Here is a 26954-nt window from a genome sequence, read left to right as displayed (position 1 = left end):
GCTGGCCAACTTCTCCTATCTTTCTCACTAGGCAAAACATGGAATTCCCTTCCCTCCACACTAAGAACCATATCAAACTAAGAAAACTTCAAAACCCAACTATTCAAACACCTTTCCACTAATGGAAATGTACCTGCCTTCACCCAACCTAATCAAAGGGGATTCTCTCTCTGGTTCCCAAGCTGTACAACTCTCATAGTTATCTTCCTATGAGCCTATCTAAGCTCTCAACAACTCCTACAGCTACCCTCACACAGCCCGACCTTGTAAATATTGTAAATAGCATTCTACTGTTGATGTGTGTATGTAAAGCGTATGTACATTTTCTTAAAAGGTTTGTATGTAAACTGTTTCCACACCTAATGCATATCTGTTTTCCTCAAATGAAACTGTATGATCCCTACCTTCAAGCTTAATGAATTTGTTAATTATGCATGATATTGAATGCATTTATGAGTAACTATTCTACATGATATTATCTTTAATATTAATTATCAGTTGTATCTAAATTGTATAATGCATCTTGGAGCTTTTCTCCCCGGGCCTCCACTGAAAATGGGTCAGTTCGGCCCAGTGGACTTCCTGGGTAATTAAACTGCAAATAGATAAATAAATAAATTACCCTCCACCCCCCAGTTTGTAATCTGTTACTATGCCTGGTTACTCCTGCTCCTAGAACGTATGCACCTTCCTAAACTTTAGCTTAGCTTAGTTTTTTGTAATAGGGCCACTTCAATGTTAGCATTTTTTATTTTCTGAAAAATCCACTTACCTTTAATGGGGTGTGATCACTGCCTACATTCCAAGAGATAAAGTTAATGTATGCAGCCTTACTGTTACCTCCAGTCACCTTTACCTCTACTAAATGACCCGTGTCCTTCCCCCCTCCATTGAAAGTTTGATGATGGTTTTGAAGGCTGGCATAATGACTAAGGTGTTTACCATACAGATATAAGCTGCAGGGTTTGATTCTCACATGGAGTAATTGACTAGGCTTAAAATGGACCACAAGGGCAGTTAGCCTAGTAGTAATCTGTGAACCTAATGAACCTAGCACAAGCCAATTCTATTGGCTTGTATTATAGTGGCAAAAATGAAAAATAAAGTTTATAATCTCTGTATCCCACACTGATAGCCAATACAATTTGAGTTGGTCCTTCTCTAATGAATTAAATCATAAACATTGACATACTTCACATGTATTTCATCTGATTTTCTAAATATCTATTTTCAGGTAAATGTAAGCTTCTTCCGAGCTTAAAAAAACATACTGTCTCTAGCATCTAACATGACAAAAAATAAATAAAGAAATGTTTTATGTTATGTAAAAGCAGTGTTTTTGTTGTTTATGGCATAAAATTCAATACCCTACAGCAGGGCTTGTCTATACAGCCTTGACTTTTAGTTTCACAAGAAGTCTACTCATTGAGTTCCATTCAGTGCTTGGCATAAACAAGCCAAGCACTGTTTTCTACAGGAAAACGTTGCTGTTGGGGCTTGTACCCCACATGGGAGATGTAGAGGGAATTTTATTTTAATTTTATTTGGGGGATTAAATCCTAACCAGTTTAAGTCAGAAAGCTGAGACTCTGTCAAGTTAAATATCAGCAATTCATAGAGGAAGTTTGCCGTAGCATCTGTTTGAGTCTGTAGACTGAATGTTTATTTTTAACATCATTTGGAGAAATGGGACACAAGGCTGCAAATGATCATTGACTACATTCATTCTTTTACATGGGTATTACATGTTAAAATGTGATTCCGTAAAGTAGCTTGTTATTAGCAGATTAAGGAGTGCCACCTTGTTTTTGCCACAATTTAAATTACATTTGTTAATTTTTGTGCAAGGTTTGAAATGCTGCTATAGTGTGAAGACATGCATTTGCTTAATTTTCAACTTGCCATAGAACTAAGATGCTCTTTTATAAAAAGGCAGCAAGGATATTAGTTTGATCCCTTGTAAGATACATTTGAAGGTTACCTGACCTGCAGATCTCAGTTAATCCCTTGTAATCTTCTTTCAGTGGCCCAGTGTTTCTTCATTCTGTACGAGACAGCGTATGGATCCTTTGAAATGAAAGCTGTTTTCTGTTAAAGAATAACTTATTCTGGAGTCATGCATTTGTTGGTTTTGTTGTTTATTTTACAAAGTTTTCTCATGGAAATATATTCTTTTTGTCCTTCACAATGCAGCTGTATTTACCATGGCAGGAGTGATGGCTCTGGAACTAGGTAAGGCATTGAACTTCATGTGCTGTGTATATAACAGGGGCAAACTGGGATAAATTGCTCCATACACCATTCAATTATCAGAATAAGTTATCTTAGGAAATTATGAGAACTGTGTAAATCTAATACATGCACACACACAGACATGCTTTCACACACACATATAAATATATATCTATACATATCTGTATCCAGTACTGCGGTGGTGGTGCTGCGGTAGCGTTGTCGCCTCATAGCAAGAAGTTGTCCCATTCGATTCTCAGCTAGAGCGGCTTCTGTGTGGAGGCATACATGAATGGGGCGTGCCTTCGTTGAAGGTTGTGCATCAGGGCTGGTAACCCGGTACGTAAAAATCCACTGCCAATTATTAGCGGACCGGAGTTCCGCTGTGGTGACCCCTAAAACCGAAAGACACAAACAAACAAACATATCTGTATCCATATATAGATAGATATAAGGATATATATGTGTGTGTATGTGTAGTACACATACGCAATTATTTACCACCAAACTCTCTTCCTTTGTCGTGTGTGTGCATGTTTGTGTGTGTGTGTGTGTGCGTGCACACGCATGTCTGCGTGTGCGCGCGCGTGTGTGTGTGTGTGTTAGAAAAAAAGGATCATTGCTATGAAGGCAAGATTCACTTATCACTGCATTATTATTATTATATTTATTAGGGTTCACAGTGGCGATTGCCCCTAGAAAAAAAGTTGTTTTGCTGTTTTTGCTTATTTTTCCAACATTTTGAATTTCTGTGTTTTGTCACTCAACATTTAGAACATTTAATAAAATAACATGAACCTGACTTTGATAACCTGAGCATAGCTACTAGCTTGGGCTGGGGGGCAGGAAATGATGAGGCTGAGTCTCTCTTAAAGGTGGGGGAGCTAGAGAGAGAGAGAGAAGAAATGATTCCAAGCCTATTCACCTCTCCCAGGGGTGGGGGAGACAGAGAGGAAGAGAGAGAGGAAATGATGATACTGTGCCTGCTCACCTTTCCGGGGGGGGGGGGGGTTGTGGAGCACATGTCTGCAGTGTGGATTCTGGGTAGAATTCCTGGTGTATTTTTAAGATAACTGAAGCTGTTTGCCTCAAGAAAGCAATAAGCATACCATCAGTTATCCTTATTGCATACTACCCATTAGAGACATTGTAAGCATGCAGAGTGGAAACAGCGAAGGCATCAGCAAAAAAACAAAATCTCTTTGTGATTGATGATGATGTCATTCCCACTCATCTCCCCCGGCTCTTACTGCTGAGCAGGAACAAATGAGCCATAGTGCCATCACCTGTGGGGTAATGAATGAGCTGAATGGGAGGAGTGTGGGATGGGGCTGATGGTCAACCAAGGACTGGAAAAAAGATGTAATGCACAGTAATACACATATAACCCCCCAACACATACATACTATCAATGGGAAATTAATTAATGGTAAAATCACTCCATAAGCTTACTTTCCATTGATCTTGTTTTCTAGTCATGCACTACTATTACTTACTCAGAAAATGTAAGTAGAGAACAACTATGATGTTTTGAAAACTTCTTTTGAAATTGTATACAGTTGTCTGCCTACAGTATTACAGCATTAATGCATCATTGACTAAACTGTGTGTGAGAGACAGAGCCTTTTTGTATATATTTGGCTGTTTTAATAAAAAATAGTCCATTTACTATATTTTGATAATATATTGTTATGACAATGATTAGCCCATTTATTTAAGTCTTTTTATATTATTCATTTCCTAACCATGTTAACCTACTAGGCACAAGCCTTTTTTTAGGGATGATCACAGAGCATTCTCAGGCAGGGCCTTCCCACCCTTGATAGCTCTGGTTTTCCCCCTATTTTCTCCACCTTGCATACATTATTGCAGTTAGAAATGACCTATCTGTTTTTGCTGATGTTGTGTTGTTGTACTGTTACTATATGCATCTTTTTTATATGCTTCTTTGTTTGATAAAAATGAAGCCCATTTTATGTATTATGGTAATGTATTGTTAGGCAACGATTAGACCATTTGAGGCTATTTTCAGCTGGGGAATACTGTCTGATTAAGTGATTTGCTCAAAGTCACACTAATGGCAAATGTGATGAGAGAGAATCAAACCCTGGACTACCCAATGAAGCTCATTATCAGTTCATAGTCTAAATCTCATGTATTAACTTGAGGTATAACTTTATTAAGTGTATAACAGCTGAATATGGGACATGTCAAACACTGTAAGTAAAAAAAGAGAAAAGTTTGTATGTTTTTCTAAAAAAATGTCAAAACATTAATTACTGTATAAATTTGTAACGTTGACTGAATTGTGAATGTTTTTCTCCTTCTGAATATGTCTGGAAAAAGATAAAAAAAAGATTGCATTAAGTATTTTGGTATAGTTTTATTTATTTATTTATTTATTTTATTGAATTAAATTGATTAACTTTTGCCATGTGGCATTTTTATGAAAATGTCAAAAAATGTGTTTATACTTTACAAGTAACCCAAAAAGCTGATTTACTTGTTAACTCAAAATATTTTTATTTTGACATTTAAATTTATTGTGGCTCAGAGCTACAGATAATTGCATTCTGGAAACAAAAAGGAGCTGGGCAAGTGTGCATGCTTGTAGATAGATGAGGTGGCTTGAACAACAGTACTCTAGTACTTTGTAGACATATACAGCTTTAAACAATTTCACAAAGGGGAGTCATTTTGTTGACAATTCCAAGATATGAAAAAATGCATATATGTTAGCAATAATGCCCCCCCCCCCGGCCTAGGGTCTTCTTCCTGTCGCTATGTAATTGGATTTTTATTACAATTTTATGTATATCATGTGTCATTTATTACTATTTTAATATATATTTATATTATTCAGTATTGTATGTTTATGGTGTACTTTTATGCATGCATGTGTGTGTCTGTGTTTAGTTTATATAATAAGTATAGCTTAGTTTGGCTATGTGTCTTCTATTCTTCTAAGGACTGTTGGACTTTTATGCATGCATGTGTGTGTCTACCTGTGTGTCTCTGTGTTTAGTTTATATAATAAGTATATATATAATATATATGTATATATATATATATATATATATATATATATATTGGAGGGGTTCACATATTTTAAGATGTACATGCCACTATTTTTAGGCTTTTTTTAATGTTTTACTTTATTCACTTTTTGATCCTGTTTGGAGTCATTGATTTCCTGTATGTGGAATCTTGGAGTAAATATAGTTTCAGTTTAAGAGTTTTTTTTTTACATTTGTGAAAGACTTAGTTACTTATCAGGTATTGTGCTTAAATTTAAGCTTTTTAGTGTTTTATTAATGTGGGCGGCTGCAGTGGTGCTGCTGTTAGCATTGCCACCTCACAGCAAGAGGTTCGTTGGTTCGATCCTTAGCTGGGGTGCCTTCTGTGCGGAGTCTGCATGTCCTCCCTGTGGTCATGTGGGCTTCCTCCGGGTGCTTTCTAAATTGGCCCTAGGCGTGCATGTGTGTGCCTTCCATGGAAGGTTGGGCGCCTGGCTGGCAACTTGACACCGTAAAACTCCTATGCCAATCATGAGCAGACAGGTGATCTGCTATGGCAACCCCTAACCGGGAAAAGCCAAAAAGAAGAAGTGTTTTATTAATGTAAGATATTTTTGTGTTAGAATCCCATTCTTAAATAATTTCATTTGTTTACATTTTTATGGAGATTTAATAATGTATTTGAACTGAGGATATGTTTCTGATGTTTTGTTGTTGTTGTTTACCAGTTTAGTGCTTTTTAGCTTGTTTTTTGAGTATCTCTGTATTTGGTAGTTTAGCTAAACATTTCTTCAGGATGGTAATCATTTATTTTGTGAGTTGTCTTTGTGGATGGCCCAGTGATATCTCACTGTAATTTGTCTTTTGGGGAATAATGTTTTTTGAAGGTTTTGCATAGAAATTACAGCTCTGTTATTACTTTAATTTGTCAAATCAGGTGTGGGGTCTAACCCTTCCAGCCTGGTATATATTCCTGTATATTATTTCAATAATTTTAATTACTAGAAGGTGATGCTAAGAATTAAAAAAGTGTAGTGACATCTTTAAAGTTATGGATCAAATAACTACTTTCATTAAACAGATTGTTAATTTTCTTAGTATGTATGATTTGTATTAACTTACTGGTGATGTCACGTGACTGACATTTTGAAAACACGTTGAACTCTCTATTGCATGCAAACTTAACACCTTGTAAAGATTTTGGCAGCATTTTGAATTTTATTTTGCACCTCATAATATCTTAATAAGTCTATGTACATGTCTTTCTGTTCCCCGTGTTACAGTGGAAGATGCACTTAAACTGAGCAGTGCTTTGGCATCTAGCACTGATGATAATAAGCAAAATCTTTTTTTCTTTTTTTTTTACTTTTTGAGGCATTTTATTTATTTATTTATTTATTTATTTATTTATTTATTTATTTATTTATGTATGTATTTATTTATTTATTTATTGCATTTGATTACTGGAAAAGTCTGAGTGGGTAGCCCATTTTCAATGGAGGCCCAGGGAGAAAAGCCTCGAATTGTAACATACCTTAAGAAAGGTATGTTTTCTCAATTATTTGTAAAGTAACATGTCCATTGCTCAGTACATCACACTGCTAAAGGTGAGAGTCATGACACATTAAATTTGTACAGCTGCAGGAGTCCCTCATTAGTGACAGAATTTCTGGAATCCTATCTGTTACACTGAGAGAATAGCTTTTAATTGAAATAGGCACTAAGGTGTAGAATGTCAAGCAAATATGCAGTCTCCCACACTTCCTCAAGCTCATTTTCAGCAAATGTATGGAGAGGATTGGAATGAACATGCATTCAAGACAAATTTTGTGGATGCAGTAAAACAAAATCAGCCATGAAACAATGACTAGGGTACCAAACAGAAAAAAGTGTGAAGATACACTGTATATGATGTGGAAAAAGAATGCACCATTCATCTGTCAAGTACTTGACAAATAGTGTAAAGTCAGAACTGCGAAACAACTGAATCATTTTACAAAAATGTACAGATCTAAGGCAGTTAAACCAATTGATGATGTTTCCATAGATTTGCATCCCATTCTAGTAACTGGGAGAGTGCAAACAGACCCACCAAACGATGCATGGAAGGCTGATTTGCAAGAAAGAAACAAAATGTCAGTTTTAAACCAGCTGTGACTGCTCAGGTAAATGTAACTTTGTACAGCTTGCTGAAAATACTTAGAAAACTATGCTTGTAAGATTTTAATTTGAGATTATGAACATAATATGGCAGGTAATACCTGTAAAGGGATAGTGTAATCTGTTTTGTAATTGAAGTACAAAGAGAATGCATATATAATTACATATGTTTTGATAAAGGAATAATGAAGATCCAATACTAAGAAATTAAACATGAAAAGCAGCTAATGCAACTGTGATGCTAATAAACACAAATGGAAGCACATACATGTTAAGGAACTGGTTGCCTAAAGGGAAAGTATACCATTAGAATAAATGAGATTATACCAAAAAATCCAACTGCCTGGTAACATCAGTAACATTAATGAACAGATAGTAAGCTTTAAAGTTTCATGGTTGTGCACTGCATCCAAGCAATGCTTGAAAAGGGTACCTTGTGAATAATTACACTATCTTTTTCAAATTCATAAATAAAGAAAACCAATAAAAACAGAGTTAGAATGGAGAACATGAAAGCAATCAAGAGAGGCAAAAACCCAAGACAATGGGTTTGTAAACAAGTCAGATGGAAGTTTTACAGTGTGCATAAACTTGAAGAAGATTAATATATCTGCAAAGAGAAAGCATAACTGTCCATCTAAAGTAGATGAAATTACTTGTAGGCTTGCTAAAGAAAAATATTTTTCAGTACTTACTACAAATTCAGACTACTGGCAGTTTAAGAAAGATAACAGTGTGTGTGCACTTATTAAATTTTTCATACAGGTTCCTGAGACACCCTTTCCGAATAACTTTGGTATTGGAAATGGTTTCTAGCAGTTTGTAGCAGTCCATGTAGCAATTATATGAGGGCAGTTTGATCTGGGTGGAGTCAAAAGAGGATCATAACTAAAAGCTATGACAAGCCCAACTCAAATCATGAGTAACACATTTCACACTGAATGGAAATAACCACAATGCTGGATTAGAGAGTGTACAATATTTAAGTCATAGTCCTTTTAAAAATGGCTTGAAATATGAAAAAAGATGGCATGAAATGTGCTTGAAACATGGCCCATATAAAAATAAAACAGTGAGGATCATTGCTAGTCCTACAGGCACAGGGATGTGGAATCATTCAAAACATACCTGTCAGTGTCTTTGCTCAAGATTGTGGACTAAGCCAAATGTATTGTGGGAGACAAAGGCCCAAAATCAAGGACAGTTTTAAAATGTTACTGTTTCACTTAAAAAGTTATTAAAACATCAGGCTTTACATCAACATGCATTTTCTGAAGAATAAGTTTGAAACCATTATTTATTATATCTGGCATTATTGGCTGTACTCCTCAGTGATTTACAAGAAAATCAAAAATTTTAAGAGGGACAGTGCAAAAGTATAAGACAAACTAAAGAACATTCGGTAAAATGTTGAAAGGTATGGTTCATAAGGACAGTTATGTTTTTGCTCAGATGTTTTATAAGAATATATTAATGCACTACTTAGGCTTATTAATAAGAGCACCATTTGGCAATGGCAAAGCATACACCAGCATGCAATAGACATGCTTAAAGCATGCTCATACAGACTTCGTCAATAAATTGTTACGATGACTGGATGTGCTGAGAAGCCTAAATACAACATGTCCAGTGAAGGAATTGACAACATAAAGCATGATCACAGAGATTCCTTCGATTAAGCATTATGACATTGGTTTGTCTATGACTGCCTCTGTGATTGCATAATGGATTAGGTGCTGTACTTCTACAAGGGACAAGGCTCAACAGTATACCTGTTAAAATACAGACACCGTTACTGCCTTCACAAAACTACCATCTCATTGTAAACTGTGTACCTGAGCAGGAAATGCCATGCTTACTAATTAAGGGGTGATTATGTTCACTTTTAATTAAGTCCCTTATTGCCATTTGTTTCCCTCAGCCATTCACAGACAGTCCCTATCACTTTTTCCCAGGGTCGACCCCCCTTTAACCTGATATAGATTCTTGCAGCAGTCTTCTTTCATGCTTCTTTCCATATTAATAACTTACTGCACTATACCCTTTTTCATATTATTGCCTTGCTGCAATATACCCTTTATTACACTTGACTCACAACTTTCACTTGCTTGAATGTTTTTGGAGGAGTCCAGGCAAAGCAGGGGAACCTCTGCTCTACTCCACTGTGCTCTGCCTGGTTTAACTTTGCTATCCACCATACACCCCCCACACACCCAAATCATTAAATTTATATCTATATACCACACCTACTTCCACTCAGCAACCAGTCATAGCCAAATACCACACCTATAATAGTTGAAAACCTGTTCCCTCATCTAATTGTAGCTCATATATCCCCCTACCTTCAACAGGGCTGTTTCTCTTCAGAGCTGATTCTCTCACATAATTAATTTAAATAAACCAGACCCAGTCTATATCCATAAGGTTATGCAAAGTCCTATTTTAACAGTTGTTACTACTTTTAACAGCACTGTAATCTCCTTATAGACCCATATTGATACAAAGTATACTACCAATACAAATTCCCTATACTTAACTTTTGTTACTATTTCCAACCACACTGCAGTCTCCTTAAATACCTATTTTCATTCAGACTGTACTACTAAGAACCCACTTCCTTTCCCTTATCATTTCTTTTAATATTTCTGCAAGCCTAATATCCTCATACTTATTTGTACATACTGCGGTGGTGGTGCTGCGGTAGTGTTGTCGCCTCACAGTAAGACATTGTCCTGTTTGATTCTTAGCTAGAGCATCTTCTGTGTGGAGACATACATGAATGGGTGTACCTTAGTTGAAGGTTGTGCGTCAGGGCTGGCAACTCGGCATGTAAAAATCTACTGCCAATCATTAGCGGGCCGGAGTTCCGCTGTGGCGACCCCTAACTGGGAAAAGCCGAAAAACACAACAACAACCCTATATGGTACAACTGGCATAATGGTTAAGGTCTTTGTCCCCATGCCCAAGGTACATGGTTCTATCCTAACCTACAGGCAATGCCGATTTGCATGTTCTCTCTGTGTCTCTGTGGGAATTTCTCCCACCTCCCGAAAGCATGCTGGACCTTTCCACCTTAAACTCACTCAATAATAGAGTTATGAGCAGAAGAACAGGCTCTAGATGGTACCTATGTGTAAGCCAACTGCTTTGTGCATCACTTGTAGTGCACAGTATCCTCTAGAAAGGATAACATGGATCATAAACTGCAGTGGGTATAGTCAAGGCTAGACACACTATGGTGTAAAAAATGGCTCTAGGTGATTTGTTCACATTGACTAATGTCACCAACAATTGGCATGGGAATTTGCCAGTGATAGTTGGTTTGAGGACTTGGCCTACTCCAACCTACATCTGAGACCCATGCTAATGGTGGGAGGGATCTGTGTACTCCTATTAGCCAGTGTCTGCCATTAAGCCCAGCAAGCAATAAGCTACTGGCTGGCTGGCATCCAGTTACTTAGCTTGGGTTACATGGGATAGCTCTGTCTTTACTAAACATAAAAGCAATCAACCTGACAAACATCAACTAAGGAAGACTGGTACTCAGTATAGGTTCAGTGTCAGAAAGCAGTCTGGAAGTTGATTACATGAAGGTAAGGAAGAGGCTGACCATCCTCTATCCAGGAGACAAGGTGTAACGTCTGTGCAGAAAAGCTATTTGGATTGAGATCTACTAGTCAGGGGGGGAGGACAAACTTGAAATGGTATGGGAACTGTGAAGAGGAATAGGTTTCAGAAGTCAAAGAGGAATGTCTTCAGAATTAGTGACAGACTCATAGCAGACAGACTCCAGGGTAAAGATAGGGCAATATTCATAATCTCAGTCTATGCCCCACAGGAGGGCTGCAATAGCTAGAAAAATAGTATATTCAGGCAGCAGTTGCAAGACCTACTAAATAAAGTCGAACAACATGAGTTGATGTTGGTAATGGTGGGCCTGAATACACATATCAGGACAGATAGAACAGGATTTGAGGAGTGCCTGGATCCACATGAGTTTAGCAACAGGAATAAAGAAGGATAGGCCATCCCAGACCTGTCTGTCAAATAGCTTGATGCTGGTCAACACATGGTTCAGAAATCGAGACAATCACAAGATCATACACAAGAGTGGCCAACATGCAATTCAAGTAGACTCCCTCTTGGTAAGGAAAGAACACTGGGGTAGAATCAGAGCAAAGCCATCCCCACTGAAACAGTCATCCCAGAGTATCAACCCATGGTTGACACAATCAACATCAAGAAGTGGACAGAGAAGGCTCTAAGGTCAACAGAAACCAGGCTGAAGAGCTGGAAGTTGAATGGAGAGAAAGTGCGGGAGTTCAAGGAAATTCACAGGATTCCAGCACCTCAGGAAGAAGTGTCCATAGATAGAGCTGAAAAAGAATGGCAGTACCACAAAACAGCATGTGTGAGGACTACAGAACAGAACAGATAAGATACCAAGACAGGAATGGAAATAAGGTACATAAGGAAAGTTGATGGTGGAATGTAAAAATCCAGGAAGTCATAAAAAGAAAGAAAGAAGTACAAGAAAAAGTGAGAGAACGAAAAGATGACTTAGGTTAAGAAGGAATACTGGTTGGCTAACAAAGAGGGTAAGAACAGTTGCAACAGGAAAGAGCAAGGCATCAGATGTACTCTACCAGCTTCTGGAAAGTGATTTAGCAGATGGTACAAAGAAACTCTATCAGGTTGCAAGGCAAAGATAGAAAGATAAAGAAGATAGTCATTAGACACTCTTCATAAGGGATGCCAACAACAACCTGTTCTCCAGTCCACAGGACATCAAAAGCAGATGGAAGGAGGACTTTCAACAGCTTCTGAATTAAAGAAACCCCACAGAAGATGTAGTGCCTCAGACACAGCCTTCAGTGAAAGAAAAAAGAGGAGCCCACCCTAGAATAAGTAAGAACACCACTAAGGAAAACGAAGTCAGAGAAAGCAGCAAGCCAGATGAGGTTACAGAAGATATGATCAAGATGTTTGTTGAGTTAGGGAATAAATGGTCCCTGAAGGAACACATAATATTGTGGAGAGAAAGACATATCACAGATGATTGGAGAATAAGCACGCTACTACCAGTGTACAAGAACAAAGGGGACATTCACAACTGTGCACAGTAAAGAGGAATCAGATTCCTGTCACACTGCAGGAAAGTCCTGGAGAGAGGATTGAAAAACAAATGTGCAGAGTAGTAGAAGGTAAGATGGGCACTGAGCAGTTTGAATTCAGATCAGGATGGAGCACAACCTACCCAATTTTTGCAGTAAGACAGAAGGTAGTCCAACTGTGCATTCTAAAACTTGGAAAAAACATATGACAGGGTCCCAAGAAAGATGATTTGGGTAGTACTGTGATGCTATGAAGTCCCTAAAACATTGGTAGAATTAGTGCAGGCTATGTGCAAGGACCTAGTGACACACGTAAAAACAGTGTTCAGACTCACAAAGGGATTCCCAATGGCAGTGAGTATACATCAGGATTCAGCTCTGATCTCACTGGTTTTCAAAAAATCAGAGAGTACAGGTCAACAAAGCTTTTGTATGCAGACAATGTGGCATTACAGGAAGACTCTGAAGAACAACTTCAGCACATGATAGGGGAATAGAATGCAACACTAAGGGCACATGGGATGAAACTGAATACAGATAAGAGTTTAATAACAGTGAATGGGGGAAATCAGAAGAAGCTGAAAATTGAGATAGAATGGGAAATAGTGGAACATGTTAACAGTTTCAAGTATCTGGGTGGGGTAGTTGAGGAGAAGCACAGTCTGAATGAGGAGGACAAAGTTAGAATTTGAGGGGTTACAGCCAAATGGCACAGAGTAACAGGGATACTGTATGTAACAGGTGAATACCAAAGAAGCTAAAAAGTAAGGTGTACAAGACAGTGGTGCGACCAGTACTACTGTATGGTACAGAAACCTGGGCAGTAAAGGCAGAGCAGTAGAGGAAGCTAGAGGTAATGGAGATGGAGTGACTGAGATGGCTGGTAGGATACACACCACGGGAAAGATGAAGAATGAGGACATCAGAGCAAAAGTTCCAGCTCAAATTGCTGAGAAAGTTGAACAGAAAATATTATAGTAGCTTGGGGACATGTGCAGGGAAGTAGAAGACAATCTGATGAAGAAGATTTGGAACAGACAGGAAGAAAGCAAGAGGAAGCATCCACCAAAGAGATGGATAGATTGTGTTAGAGAGGATCTGCAACAACCATACCTGAAGGTTGAGAGTGGCACTGAATCAAGAGATAGATGATGACAGTTGACTGGACACCCCAACCCCATGTAGAAAACAGTGTTGGTAATGATGGTGACTTACACATTTTATATACCTCACTGCACGTCTACCAGTATACTACTGCTTATTCTCTACCACCCCCTTATTCCTTGACTAAGTGATCAATATAAATCATTTTCAATCCTCTCATTTCCCATCATTACTTTTAATTTAGTTGGAAATAGGCTCATGCAGTTTCCCCTCTCCTGTCATCATCTTTACAACCCGTGTGCCTTCACCTTTCTGTTTCTCTCCACTAACACCCAATTCCTCTCCTTCACCATTAGTTTAAGTGACAGATATTTTATCCTTCTCTCTCTCCCGCTCTCTCTCTCCCAACTCTTCTTCATTATAGTCCTCTTTCATTCATCCTCACCCTTCTCATTCCAATATTAGCCTATGTGCAGATCTCTTTGGTAGCAGTTATGCTACCTTGTTATCTCCCCATTCTGCCTCACCATCACTCCTCACCTCCACCTACTGTGCCTTCTTTTCAACTGCCACTAGCCCTTCTCACACACAGACTCTCACTACCCTCTACTTTTCTGATCTAGCTTTTACAGCTTCTGCCTATATTCATTCATGAACATTTTTCTTTCCCTTTTAGCCTAGGTAGCAGATCCTACATGGCACTTACAATTGCTGCCTTACCTTATCCTGCTACTCTCCATTGCACCTGCACCTTGCCAACTAGCCAATAAAACATGCACTCTGCCTTACATAGCAGTAAACAACCCTCCCTCTCGCATCAGTTATCAAATGTATGGCAAGTTTCTTTTAGGCTCACTATATTACTGCACTCCTCTTTTATCGATGTTATTTTATTTTTCTCCTCTTCAAGAAAAAAATGAAAGAGTTAAAGAACTTCAAGATTTAACCTGTAGTGTATTCAGTGATATACGACACTCCAAATGTTCACACTTCTTAGCTAGTCCCTTCACACTGAGGAGTAAATTAAACTTGAGGATCAAAAGTTTCCAGATAGCTGCTAAATTTAATTAAAGTGAGACAATTCCTGGTGGTTGCAGTTTTTTTTTCTATCTGCAAATTATACTTCTGTACTTCTAATCACATAAACTGTTGAAAACATAAACTGTTGAAAACACTTATAACATTTCACTTCTACAGATATTTATCTACATTTTGATACAATGTGATGTTTGTAAGTGTATCAGATGAGTAAACAATTAGAAAGTCAATGTGGATATGGTCTAACACCTCAATGAGACTTAATCAAAGAGAATTCTCTAGAATAAAGTATATCATGTGACATGTATGTTTATGTATCTAGATCAATAGTATTTGATATTCTATACCCCATATTCTGCACATTCTAATGCACATTCTGTCTTACATCCTTATAGCCTGAACATGCAGCTACATTGCTGTCTATTTTGAGGCACAATTTATTCATTCTTTTGCGTCATATTGCACCTGTTGATATTTTGGCAGTTTGAAAGCTGTTGTACAACAATTTTAAAACAATTATGTATGTATCCATAAGTGCATCATTATTTGCTTATAGAAATAGCTGAAGAACTGGCGTTAATGTCATGGTTTATCCCAGTCCTATGTACTTTAGTTAGAAAATGCAGTATTTTATATCACCCTTTTACAGAATTTTGCTTCAGCAATTATTTCTCCTACTAACTGCCTTTCTAATAACAGAAAAAAGCAGTTTAGCACAGATGTACTCATTACTGCACTATCATATCCTGAACAGGTTTTCTATGTAACATTAAGAAATTTAGAGAAAATGTACTGAGTAGTTAACAGCACAGAAAGAAAATACAAAAGTCTGATTTTATGTGTATAGTTACAGACATTTGCACCAAGTAATAAAACTGATGGCAACAATGAATTAAAGAATTCAAAATAAATGCTTATTTGTTCTAAACTTAATCAGTACATGGCCTTCTAGAGATAGCTTGATAAGACAGAGGTGATAACATTTCTTGACTGTATTTGAAAAATTATGGAATTTCGTCAATAAAATAAGTGTTTGGGAAACTTGCATTTTTTTTTAATTTGCCTAATTTCTATCTTTATTTTTGTTGATTATAATGTGTTACCTGACAAGTCCAGTCAGTATCAAGGCCATGAAGAGATTTATCACCCTGCTCTTCTATGACTCCTGTGATGGTTTGTGGTACAATTTATAGCTTGTATCTGAAGATCGTATAACTTATTTGGCAAACTACTGTGCTTTTACTGGGTCATACAATTGTCAGACACACAGATGTTCTAGTGGTACAGTTTCCATCTATTGCACATGGGTTTCCCTTAGTCATGCAGTGGTATGTCAGGATAGGTAGTCATTTTACAATGAAACACAATAGCTGCACTATGTGCTGGAGATTAAAGTGACAGTATACCTCCCACTGGTGGTAAACTCATTTTATACAAAACAAAATCAAGGGTTACCTTATCGTTTTATCCTCCAGTAGTCTGTTGTCTGAGCAACAGCCAAAAACCTACTGAACAATATGAGTGTTCAAGGATAAACAACAAAAGCAGAAACCAGCTGATAATCTCAACAACAGAACAAAACGTGAGTCCCAGCTCTACTTTCAAAGTCTGGAAGTATTTATTCAAAAAAACTTCACTGTATTTACAAAGTTGATTTTCAATCTCTTAGCGCCTCGGCCAACAGCCTTTTCAGAGTAAAAAGGCGCTAAGAGATTGAAAATCAACTTTGTAAATACAGTGAAGTTTTTTTGAATAAATACTTCCAGACTTTGAAAGTAGAGCTGGGACTCACGTTTTGTTCTGTTGTTGAGAATATGAGTGTTCAGTTTGGTACTTACTTTTGATTTTGTTGCAGGCATTCCACCCAAAGCAACCAAATAAGGTAGTGTGGAATATCAGTGGAATGCTGAAATTTGGAGGACATCTTTTTAAGTAAAAAATAAATAAATAAAACAGAACTTTGATACCATGACCATATCAGTAAAAAAACCCATTCTGATATAGTATCTCAGATAGGAGTCAGCATGAATAATTATCTATGTATCCATGTATCTATGTATGTATGTATCTATCTATCTATGTGCCTACATGTCTACCCATCTTTATATCTATCTATCTGTAGAAAGATGCAGTCATAATTCCATCAGAACTAACATTCCCATGGCCTTAGTAATCCATGCTTTGGTATACTGAAGTCTCTGGTCAACACACATTGCCATTTTCCTCTATCCTTTGAACTGGCTAAATCCGTTCTCCAATTATCCAGCCTAACTTGATAGAAAATCCTTTTTTCTTTAATCAGAGGAAGAGTGGTAGCTCAGAATTTCCAAGTATCTACAAATTTTAGTGATATATGAAACACATATACATTGGTCTACAACAGCATAGATGAAAGTGCATGCATCATTATAGATTTGTTTTATGGAGAACAATATGCAGAAGAGCATTTGATAGGAAGCCCTGTAGAGGATATTATTATGTGTTATTTTCTCCCCAACACTAATATCAGACAGCTCTTCCAGCAAATGGACCTATGAGCTTCCACTGCATCAGGCAGCTTTAACATGATGTAGTGCCTCTAACACCTCTACTGCTTTAAAATAGTTACCCAAAGTATGTAAGGTACAAGGCACAATACATTCAGCCAGCTAGTTCACAAGGCACAATCTAGGCATGTAAGGTTGTAATGAAGCGATGGACTTCACACTTCTTAAGAAAAAAATATATTTTTTAATTCTTTTATTAACTAGGTCAGGCACACTAGGAAGAAATGTCTTTCTTAAATGGTGATATTGGAAGTTGTCTGTTAAACATGATTTGGCAGAAGTTAAATGGTCTACGTGTGAAGAGTGAGGAAATCATAATTTGGTCTTATGGTCATAGGACATTAATAGGCTAACAGCCCTAGAGCCTTTTTAAGCCTAGCCATTTATGCCCCAATTTTCCCATTTATCTGCCCATGGAGTAGAATGGCTTTCGTATATGCCCATGCCTTAGGGCATTTACAAGCTGCGTCTGTCCATAAGGGATGTAGTTGAGAAGCCAAGGGTGAATTTTCAATTTCCCATCTACTGGTCCAAAATATGTTTGAATAGGCTTAGGGGAGAGCTCTGTTTTACATGAATGGGGGTCTAATACAGAGAAGGAGTAATCTCTGAGACACATCCCTGTCCTTCCACCATGTTTGTTTATGTCACAGATGAAGTTTAGATCCTTAGATCAGGTAAATCTCATGCTGTTTATTTTGTGACTATTTAGCATCTCCATCAGGGCTGAACTGGAGAATGTCTTGCAGGTTAGGCACATTAATACTTGGTTCCAAAAGTACATGAATGTTTGGTAAATGTTCATCAACCTGAATGGGAGTAACTGCTTTATTAATTAACTCTAGTTGCAGATATCATCAAAAACTGTATGTTCGACAATATCACCAAAGTGATCACTTTTATTGGAAAACCTGCTGTCTGCTTTCAAATGAGGTACACTTTGGATTTGCTTATCAAAATGTTATTTTCTGGGAGGAATTTGCAAGACTATGTGACATTTACCACAGAAACCAAAATTGTATAGTGCCAGAATTAGTGAAAAAAGAACACTTTAGTGACTTTTTCAGAACCATATCTTGTATTACATTCACGGTACAATCAAAAGTAAAATGTGTGTGCTTTAGAAGATAAATGAGGTGCTGTGATTCAAAGCTTTAATACTGCAGAAAACAATATGAAGCACTGTCTGTAGGGTGACAAGAATGATATGAAATGCATGTTAGGAAAACTGATTAGGTACTGTGAAGGATCCTGTGTATGTCGTCTTGAAGATAAAGATCTCAGATTATAATTCTCTAACTCATTCTCAGAAAATGACAACAAGAGTACACTGCACACTTCAACTGCTTAGCACAAGAAATCTGGACAAACCCTACAAAAAGGGGAGGGGGATAAAGGTCCAAATAATAGGGACAGATTTTAAATATTGCTCTTAGAAACTTGGAAAGCTGCTAGAACAACAGTATTTTGCCAGCGTGCATTTTCTGAAAGTTATAAAGACTGAAACGCAAATATATGCCATTACTTAGTGACTTCAATCCTCAGTGATTTGCCAGAAACCACAAATTTTATGAGGAACAGACCAGAAATGCAAAGCAATAATCTACAAATTCTGTAAAAATCTGGACAGTTGAGAGGTATGTAACAAGTGTTTGAAGGTATATTGATAAGAATATAAGCTTACAGGAAAACAGTACACATCGTAAAATTCAAAGTCATCATTTGTTTCAGAAGGAAAAATCCCCCTGCATTCACTTTACTTTATTATTCTCACTGTGTCCCAGTGAAACAGCAAACAGCAAAGTTAAGGTATTATTGGCTTGCTTTTTGTCTAGGATGCTGGATTTCAGACAGTGTTAAACACTGCAATGCTAACATTCCTAAGTAAAGTGAGCAAACAAAAATGAGCAACAATAACATATAGAAATGTAGCTTGAACAGTTATGACTCAAGCATTTTTGTATCAAACAACAGACTGTTGTAATGCAAGCAATGCTTAACTGAGCAATGGACTGATAGCCTGTTGTGAAATAAATTTTGTATTTACCTGCAACGTCGCTATGATTTAATACTTATTTAGCTACACTTTCTCCATCATTAAGCAGGCTAAAGTCAAACCTTGCTGACAGCATACAGGGATAAATCCTTGACTATGACCCAGGCACCCTGAGTTTGATTACTGTTTCAAATATTTGACAGCACAGGCAGGGGAGAATGGACATGCCTATCCTGGGAATGAAGGGATTGAGATGGTAATGGTGATAGGTGTGGTTTCTCACAGCCCTAGGGTAGGCTGGGACATGATGAGACTGTCAGGTTCAAGGTGTCCCTTCCCATGGTTTAGGGTGAATATGCCTCCTGTGCCACATCCTATTGCCCACCCAGCCTCATTAAGTCTCGCCATGCAAGGAAAAAGGCCAGAGCTGTAACCTAATAAGCCAAGCCACTGTAAACAGCAGTGATGGCTGTCTGGTCTACTCTGCTCTAGTGCACAAGCACAGACCTAAGGTGAGCAGTAGGTATACAACTACCAGACAACTCAGCCTCAGAATTTCACAGATGGAATGGAGGGGGACACGGGAGAAGCTATGCTGCCATGTCAGATACCTAAATCAGAAAAAATGAGGTGAAGGTCAGCACTCATGAGACTGTTTTCATGTGGTCTCTGTATCAGTATGTCATTTTTGATTTCCTCAACAAATGCTATGGAAAGCCTGCAACCTTCCTATTCCTTTCTGACCTAGCTTACTACATAACACAAAGTATGACCTTTGCCTGTAAGTCTCTTACTGAAAAGCTTTCACTGTCCTGCCTCTCCTGTTTTCTGACACTCACCACAGAATATAGATATAATCACTTTAAGCCTTATTATTCAAACAGAAAAAAAAAAACAATGTGAAATTATATTTTGAACCTCATTTCCAGGGAATCCTGTATTTGTCATATTATTTTGCAGAAATGTGGGTCAGTCCTTTCAATGTCTGGGCACAGAAAACTAATGCACAGTAATGAAGCTAAAAAAAAGTCAATCATAGATATCACAAACCACACAATACATCTTTTTAAAACCTTTTTACATTAAAAAGCCTCTCTGTTTTTAATTGTATTACATTAAATTACCTTAGATAGTAGGTAGGTTAAGTAAGGTAATTTAAGCAGGGGTGGCACAGAGGTGCAGCAGATAACACTGCTGCCTCACAGCAAGTGGTTCTCCAGTTCACTTCTTGGTTGGGGTGCCTTCTGTGCGGAGTCTACATGTCCTCCCTGTGTTCATGTTGCTTTTCTCCAGGTGCTCCAGTTTCCTCCCACATTCCAAAGATATGGAGTAGATGGACTGGGTGCTCTATATTAGCCATAGGTGAACTGTGTGCATGTAAATGTGTAGTATGGAAGAACAACCTTGTCTCTAGATGATTGTTACTTTTGAAATGACACCCAATCCCATGTGCAAGAATAGGAAAAGGGTTTGTGGATGGATGGATTAAATTACCATAGCTCTCTATCTATACAGTATCTTAATAAATGTATTGCATATATTGCTCAGACATGCCCAAAATACAATATTAATAATTTATCCATTTGTGGCATAAAACTATACTGTGTAATAGCATCATATTTTGAAATAAATTAGTTGTGACATCACATGATGTGATTATTCATTAAATTTATGCAGTAGCAGCTGTAATTTCTAAGACTCATATGAGCTGGTCCTTGAACGAACACACACACACACACACACACACACACACACACACACACACACACACACACACACACACACACACACACACACACACACACACTCATATATATAAAGTCTGAGATCATTGTGTCTTGAAGTTGTCCCTTTTTTCCTAGGTATGGTGATCTTGGAGTTAGTAATATGAGTAGCAAGGGGGTGGGGTGTAGCTGCCACAATGGGGGTGCAGAGGTATGAAGTATGCCAATCTTACAGTTAGTATTAGTTTATGCTACAAAAGGGAAATGTATTAAGATAAGGAGCCAATGCATAAAACAATTGTCTCCTGATGCATTCAAAAAATATAAACCTTTCCAGGGATGCAAACCCCCTGGCACTCCTTATGGAGAGCCCTGCCCCATCATATCTTGCTACTTCTACATGCCATCTCCAAAGTCACAATACAGTACATGAAGGAGTAAATCACCCTCACCTGCAGGTTTGTGCAATAATACATAATGACAACAATAATACAATGAAAGCATCCCCCCAAAAAAGGATAAAAACACAGCATCCCAACACAACATCCCCCAACAACCACAACATACCTCCCACAAACAAAGCACACAGACCTCTTCCTATAATATAAAATCTAAAACAATAGTTAATGAAATAGGACCTCAAGCTAAAACCAAGTTGCAGTGCTAAGAATCCATTGGTATGTATACTTTGCAGAAGTGTTGGGGTACAGCTCCTTGCATTGGTGGAGGTAATGGGTCAAAAATAACATTAAAGCAGAATACCGATTGTTAACATTTAATGTTCTACAGTTTTCAGATTTCTTTGTAATTTTGGGGCTCAGAATTATGAATGTCACAAATACAATAGGGAGCAAAGTTATTCTATTTTTATCACTTTCAAACATAAAGTGTTGCTAACTTTTCTTTAAAATGTGTAAACTATATTTTAATTTTTATGAATTATGTGTGAATTACATCTATATTTTCCTTAGCCATGTCAAGTGCTTAGTTCTGACATTTTTTTTCAGATCTGCCTGCCCAGTTTCCCACCTTGATATCATACTGCTGCTTATTATTCATGGACACTTGGGGCATCCTAGACAGGTGTCTCCAGGACCCCTCCTCAGTAAAGCAGTTAATTAGCTATTATGTCAGTATAGCTATTGTGGTGCTTATACTGGTACAGTCTGAATTTATTCTTTCTGCCACATTCAGGATACATGCAGTCAGAAAACTGATATGATATTCTTGTTTTCTCCTCAGCCTGAGTGATAATGTATCATATCTTGCTCGCATCACAATACAATGGTACACATTAGAATTAATGTCATATCGTCTGTGGGTGATGTCCTTTTTGTTCTTTCCTATCTCACTCATATCTCTTCCTTTCTTTAAGTCCTACCCCACAGACAGGTAAAGAAAATATGAAGGAGCTACGCCTGGAGACACTTAGATCATTTTAATTGAGTGCTTTCGTCTCACAATGGAAACTTCATCATAATGTCCATTGTGAGATGAAAGTGCTCAATTAAAATTATCTAAGTGTCTCCAGGCATCCTTCATACTTCCTACCCCACAGACAACATGGGCACTCATTTCCCCCGGAACCATAGAACTCTGCACTTTAACACCAGTGCAGGTACAGTGAGCCAGGTACTTTTCCGCACATTATACTTTAGATCTCAGCCTAATATTCCATAAGTACTAGCTGAGACATAGCTTTCTTCCTTTTGTAAAACACCTTTATTACAATAACATTTAAGACATAGGCATACAGAAAAGAAAACAAACCATATTAAAATTTTTACATTTACACATATTATGCATTACATGTTTTCTTTTTTATAAGAACTGTCATTTAGTCCATTAGATAAATTGCTCAGTTCCTGCTTTCCATTAAACTTCACTCCTCCTCCTCCTGAACATTATTCTACATGTATTGTTACCACAAATACTAATAATTTCATGTAATATGATCCTTCACTTTTCTAAAGATTAATTTTCTAGTTTTTTTTCTCTCTTTTACAATATTCAATGCTTCAAATATATTTGGTTTACATTTTAATTTCCATTTTCTAGTAAGCGCTTTTTTGGCAGTGAACAGAATTAAACTTAATAAGGCCTAGTTATGTCTAGGCAATTTAGATAATGTGACCCAGCGAAAATGAATCACTTTCTTAGTTGTGGCTATTTTCTCCCCCAATATTTCTGACAGAAAACTCTGTAGGTTTTTTTTTTTAAATCTACCAACTCGTTACACTTCCCAAAAATATGTTTTTCTTTTTCATTACACCTTCAACATTTGGTATCTACCTCAGGAAAAAGTTTTTGAAGTCTGCTTGGGGTATAAAAATAGAGATGGAAGCACTGCAAGCAGAAATTCTAAACCTTCTGGACTTAGTCCCATATGTGGGAGCCATGCATATGTCTCCCCATTGTTAACTTGGAAATTGCTTTTCCAGTCTTTCTTCCAAATCTTTTCTAACCTCCTCAAATTGGTTCCTACAGATATCATGCAATATTTTATATGCCTTACTAATTACCCCCTTTTTGACTGTAGCTTCTGTTCTAGATTCGACTAAAAAGAGCAGGTCTTTCATTCAGTGTCCCCTATCCCTTTCTATTTGCCTATTTTGATATCAATCCCTGATGGGGAGGCAGTCCCTAACCTGCAGTCCTAACAACTTTTTGGTATCATCACACTCTATTACATTTCCCACACACATTATTTGCTCTCAATATCTTGGCTCCTTTGCTAGTCTTCTCCAATAAATTCCAGACAACTCTTGCCTATTTTCTGTCTGCTACTTGCTGTCATCTCTATTGGTAAAATCTTTCTCCATTCATGTGTTGACTTAGTTCTTAGAATATTTTCAGCATCTTTATGGATATAATATTCTGTAAGGTGGTTATTATTTTCCTTAAGGATCTGCATCCAAACTCTTACTCTCTCATTATTTCTTGAGCTCCTCCCTGCTCCTCCCTCATCATTGCTTTTCACTTTGAATTATAGTTTTCTGATTGTCTTATGTATATGAGCCTTATTCCTTCAAATCAAGTTACCTTAAACCACCTTGTTCTTTTTGGAAGATCAATTTATCCCACTTAACACTTTCCCTTTTTCTCTCCCAGATAAATCCCTTCAACTCTTTATTAATTACAGTCCACAACTTCTCTGGTTGATAAAAATATGCCTGACCTGTGTATAAAACTAAAGAGATAAAAATGTTTTCACTGCTTTTATCTTACTATCCATATCCATACAGAAGAGCTTCCAGTTTCTCAGTTTTTGTATTATCTTTTGTTTAGTCTCTTCCCACATATCCATAACTGCCATAACAGAAGCCTTTTTTAATCCTGTAGCTCGCACTGTATTTCATTGAAGTACTAGACTGTAGTTTTTCATTAGGCCACAAGGTGGAGCTGTTTCAGGAATATAAAAGACAATTTTGAAAGTGAAAGAGGAGTCTGAGATACTAGTTGAAGAAGGGAAGACTGAAACTGTGAGCTGATGGGAAAAGGGCCTTGCAGCATGACTGGATTTTCTTCTCTGGTGCTTTGGGACAGGGAAGTGAAGTAGCAGTTTGTGTCTGTTTGTTGCTGAAACCCTGGCTGATGGTATTTTGTGGAATCAGGAGAGAAGGCTGAAAAAAATAGTTCCACACCTGCATACAATTTGGCAAGAAAAGGAGTTTCCTTTGGGCCTAGTACAGAGAAGCCATAGATGATTACCAGAGCTCTGGCAGGTGATTTTTCTACTTTTCTCATCAGAGGAACCACGATGCCTGGTCACTAAGATAATTTTGATGGAGTGGTGAGGGGCTCTGGCCATCTTTTTACATTTTTATAAGATTGTGGTTCCTCCCCCAAATGCTTTGTGGATTACAAATAACTGGGATCCATATGAGCTCCAACTTGGGCCCCATCATGCCGACAGCAAGACTGTAAGTAGTCACTGGCCAGTGAACAGGGTACAATAGAGTGTTTCATAGTTGGTCTGCTTAGAATTGATCAAGGGGGTTGAGGGACCTAGTACTGTTCAATGACATTGCATTTTCTCATATCTGTATTGTTGCATTATAAATCTTCAATGTTCAATGACATTGCATTTTGTTTGTGTTAATACTGCTGCCTTCAAGAATTTTGCTGCGCGATGACATTGCATTTTCTCATACCTGTATTGCTGTTTTATAACTCTTTTATTACTTAATGACATTGCATTTTTCCCGTGTTTGTATTGCTGCATTATAAAGATTTACTGCTCATTGATATTGCCTTCTTCGTGCATGTTTGAATGTCAAGATCTTTTTTCTGTTGAGTTCTGGGAAAGGGGTGAATGTATGTTTCATTGCATGCATATCTCACCTTGCATTATTGCTAACTGGTGCACTGTTGAAATAATTTGTTTGGGGTTATGCTATTGTTTTTTTTTAACTAGATTGTCACCTAGAATAAAATCTGTCAATCTTGCCACCTTGATGTGTTGGGCCTATAGGGGTGTCACCAGTGTCAGGTAGGAAGGAACCCATATCTACTTCAGCTACACCTGTGGGTACACTACAATTGGGGGCTCGTCCAGGATTGCCTGTACTGCCTTGGGCTCCACCCTATTCCCCTGTACATGTGAAAAGCAATTCCAGCAGAAACATGAACCCAGAAGCTGCAGCTTCACTGCCCATAAATACTATAGGGCCTGAAGTTTGAATGCTTTGGGAAGTATTGTAGAAAAATGTTTAAAGCCTACACAGCCATTCACTGGGTTTGGCTACCGCAAATTGCATTTCTTTAATGGCAAACAACCCACACCTCAGGGAGAGGAAGATTTTAAATCCTGGAGGGATCAGGCTTCACAAGCCCTAGAGGAGTGGGATATCCCAGAATCTCAGAAGATGCAGCAGATAGCCGAAAGTCTAAAGGGATTAGCTGCAGATACCATACACAACCTAAGGATGGGTAAGCAAGATTGCATGACCAAGAACTATTTAGGAGTACTGCAGGATGTGTTTGGAAGGACCGAGAGGGCTGTTGACCTACTGTATCAGTTTGAACATACATACCAAGAAGTTGGTGAGAAACTATCTGATTACATTCAGCAATTAGATAAAATGCTCCACCAGATCATCCTAAAGAAAGGGGTGGATCCAAAAGTAGCTGACCAAGTACGGATCAGACAAATTTTACAGGAAGCTCAAGGTATGGATCCTATTGTGTGGAAAATGAGAATTAGAAATAGGGAAGAGATGCTAACATTCTCAGTTGGTTAAATAGGTGAGGGAAGAGGAAGCCCTGTTGGAAGCCAAATCTCAGTGTTCAACAGCAACTAAAACAGTGAGTAAACACCAACAGGAGCCTATAGCCGTGCTCACTACTCAAACAGGAGACGTGGCCCACAGTGTCCACAATGTAAAGGTGTCACAGTTGCAGATGCAGGTGTCTTCCCTGACCGATACCATAGCTCAGTCACCAAGACAGTTGCAGAATTTCAGAAAGCTGTGGTGACTTTAGCTAAGGGGAGGATTACATCAGCTAGAACTTCCACAAAAGGACTCAGGAAAGAACCGAATCAGCCCATGTTCAGAGTTTCTACTGCATTTTCTTTTCACTGTAGGGATGCAGGGCATATAAAGTGACAGTGTCCTAATGCAGAGAACTTGAAAACAGTGAACAAATTATTATTGGCTAGTGCAATGCAGGGAAACTTCAAAGGGTCTCAGTGAAGGAGCCAGCTTGAGTGCCCAGTTACAAAGAGCTCCATAAAATCTAACATTAAGAGACAGCATCCTGGATCTCCTTTCCACACAAACCCTTGTAATGGGGAGAGAAACTACCTACTATACACACTTCTAGCTCATCTGAGGTGAACAACTGAATTGGAAAGCCATCTCAGCCAAAATCTCAGCATCTGAGACTGCAAAGCACTACTAAGCCAGAGTCTTATCTGTTAAAATGGCGAGGTCAACAGGTGGTACCTCCACCACATGCTGACTGCAATACTGAACAACACTGGAAACAGAAACTACCCGATGGGCTACTGGGACCATCCC

At 37.9% G+C, this 26954-nt stretch overlaps 1 protein-coding gene across 1 annotated transcript in view; it reads left to right on the top strand.

The window, feature by feature from the left end:
• Nucleotides 1–2116: 2116 nt before the first annotated feature.
• The window catches only part of LRIT3 (leucine rich repeat, Ig-like and transmembrane domains 3), a 244853-nt gene continuing 220015 nt past the window's right edge, over nucleotides 2117–26954 (top strand). The window contains exon 1 of the mRNA XM_044062131.1: nucleotides 2117–2232. Within this exon, the coding sequence (XP_043918066.1) occupies nucleotides 2117–2232 (116 nt within the window). The remainder of the gene's footprint in view (nucleotides 2233–26954) is intronic.

This window comes from Protopterus annectens, chromosome 2.part1 (assembly GCF_019279795.1).
Source record: "Protopterus annectens isolate FY-2018-M chromosome 2.part1, PAN1.0, whole genome shotgun sequence".
Taxonomy (NCBI): domain Eukaryota; kingdom Metazoa; phylum Chordata; order Ceratodontiformes; family Protopteridae; genus Protopterus; species Protopterus annectens.
Note: the sequence above shows the minus strand (reverse complement) of the source record. Positions and strands in the feature narration are given on the sequence as shown.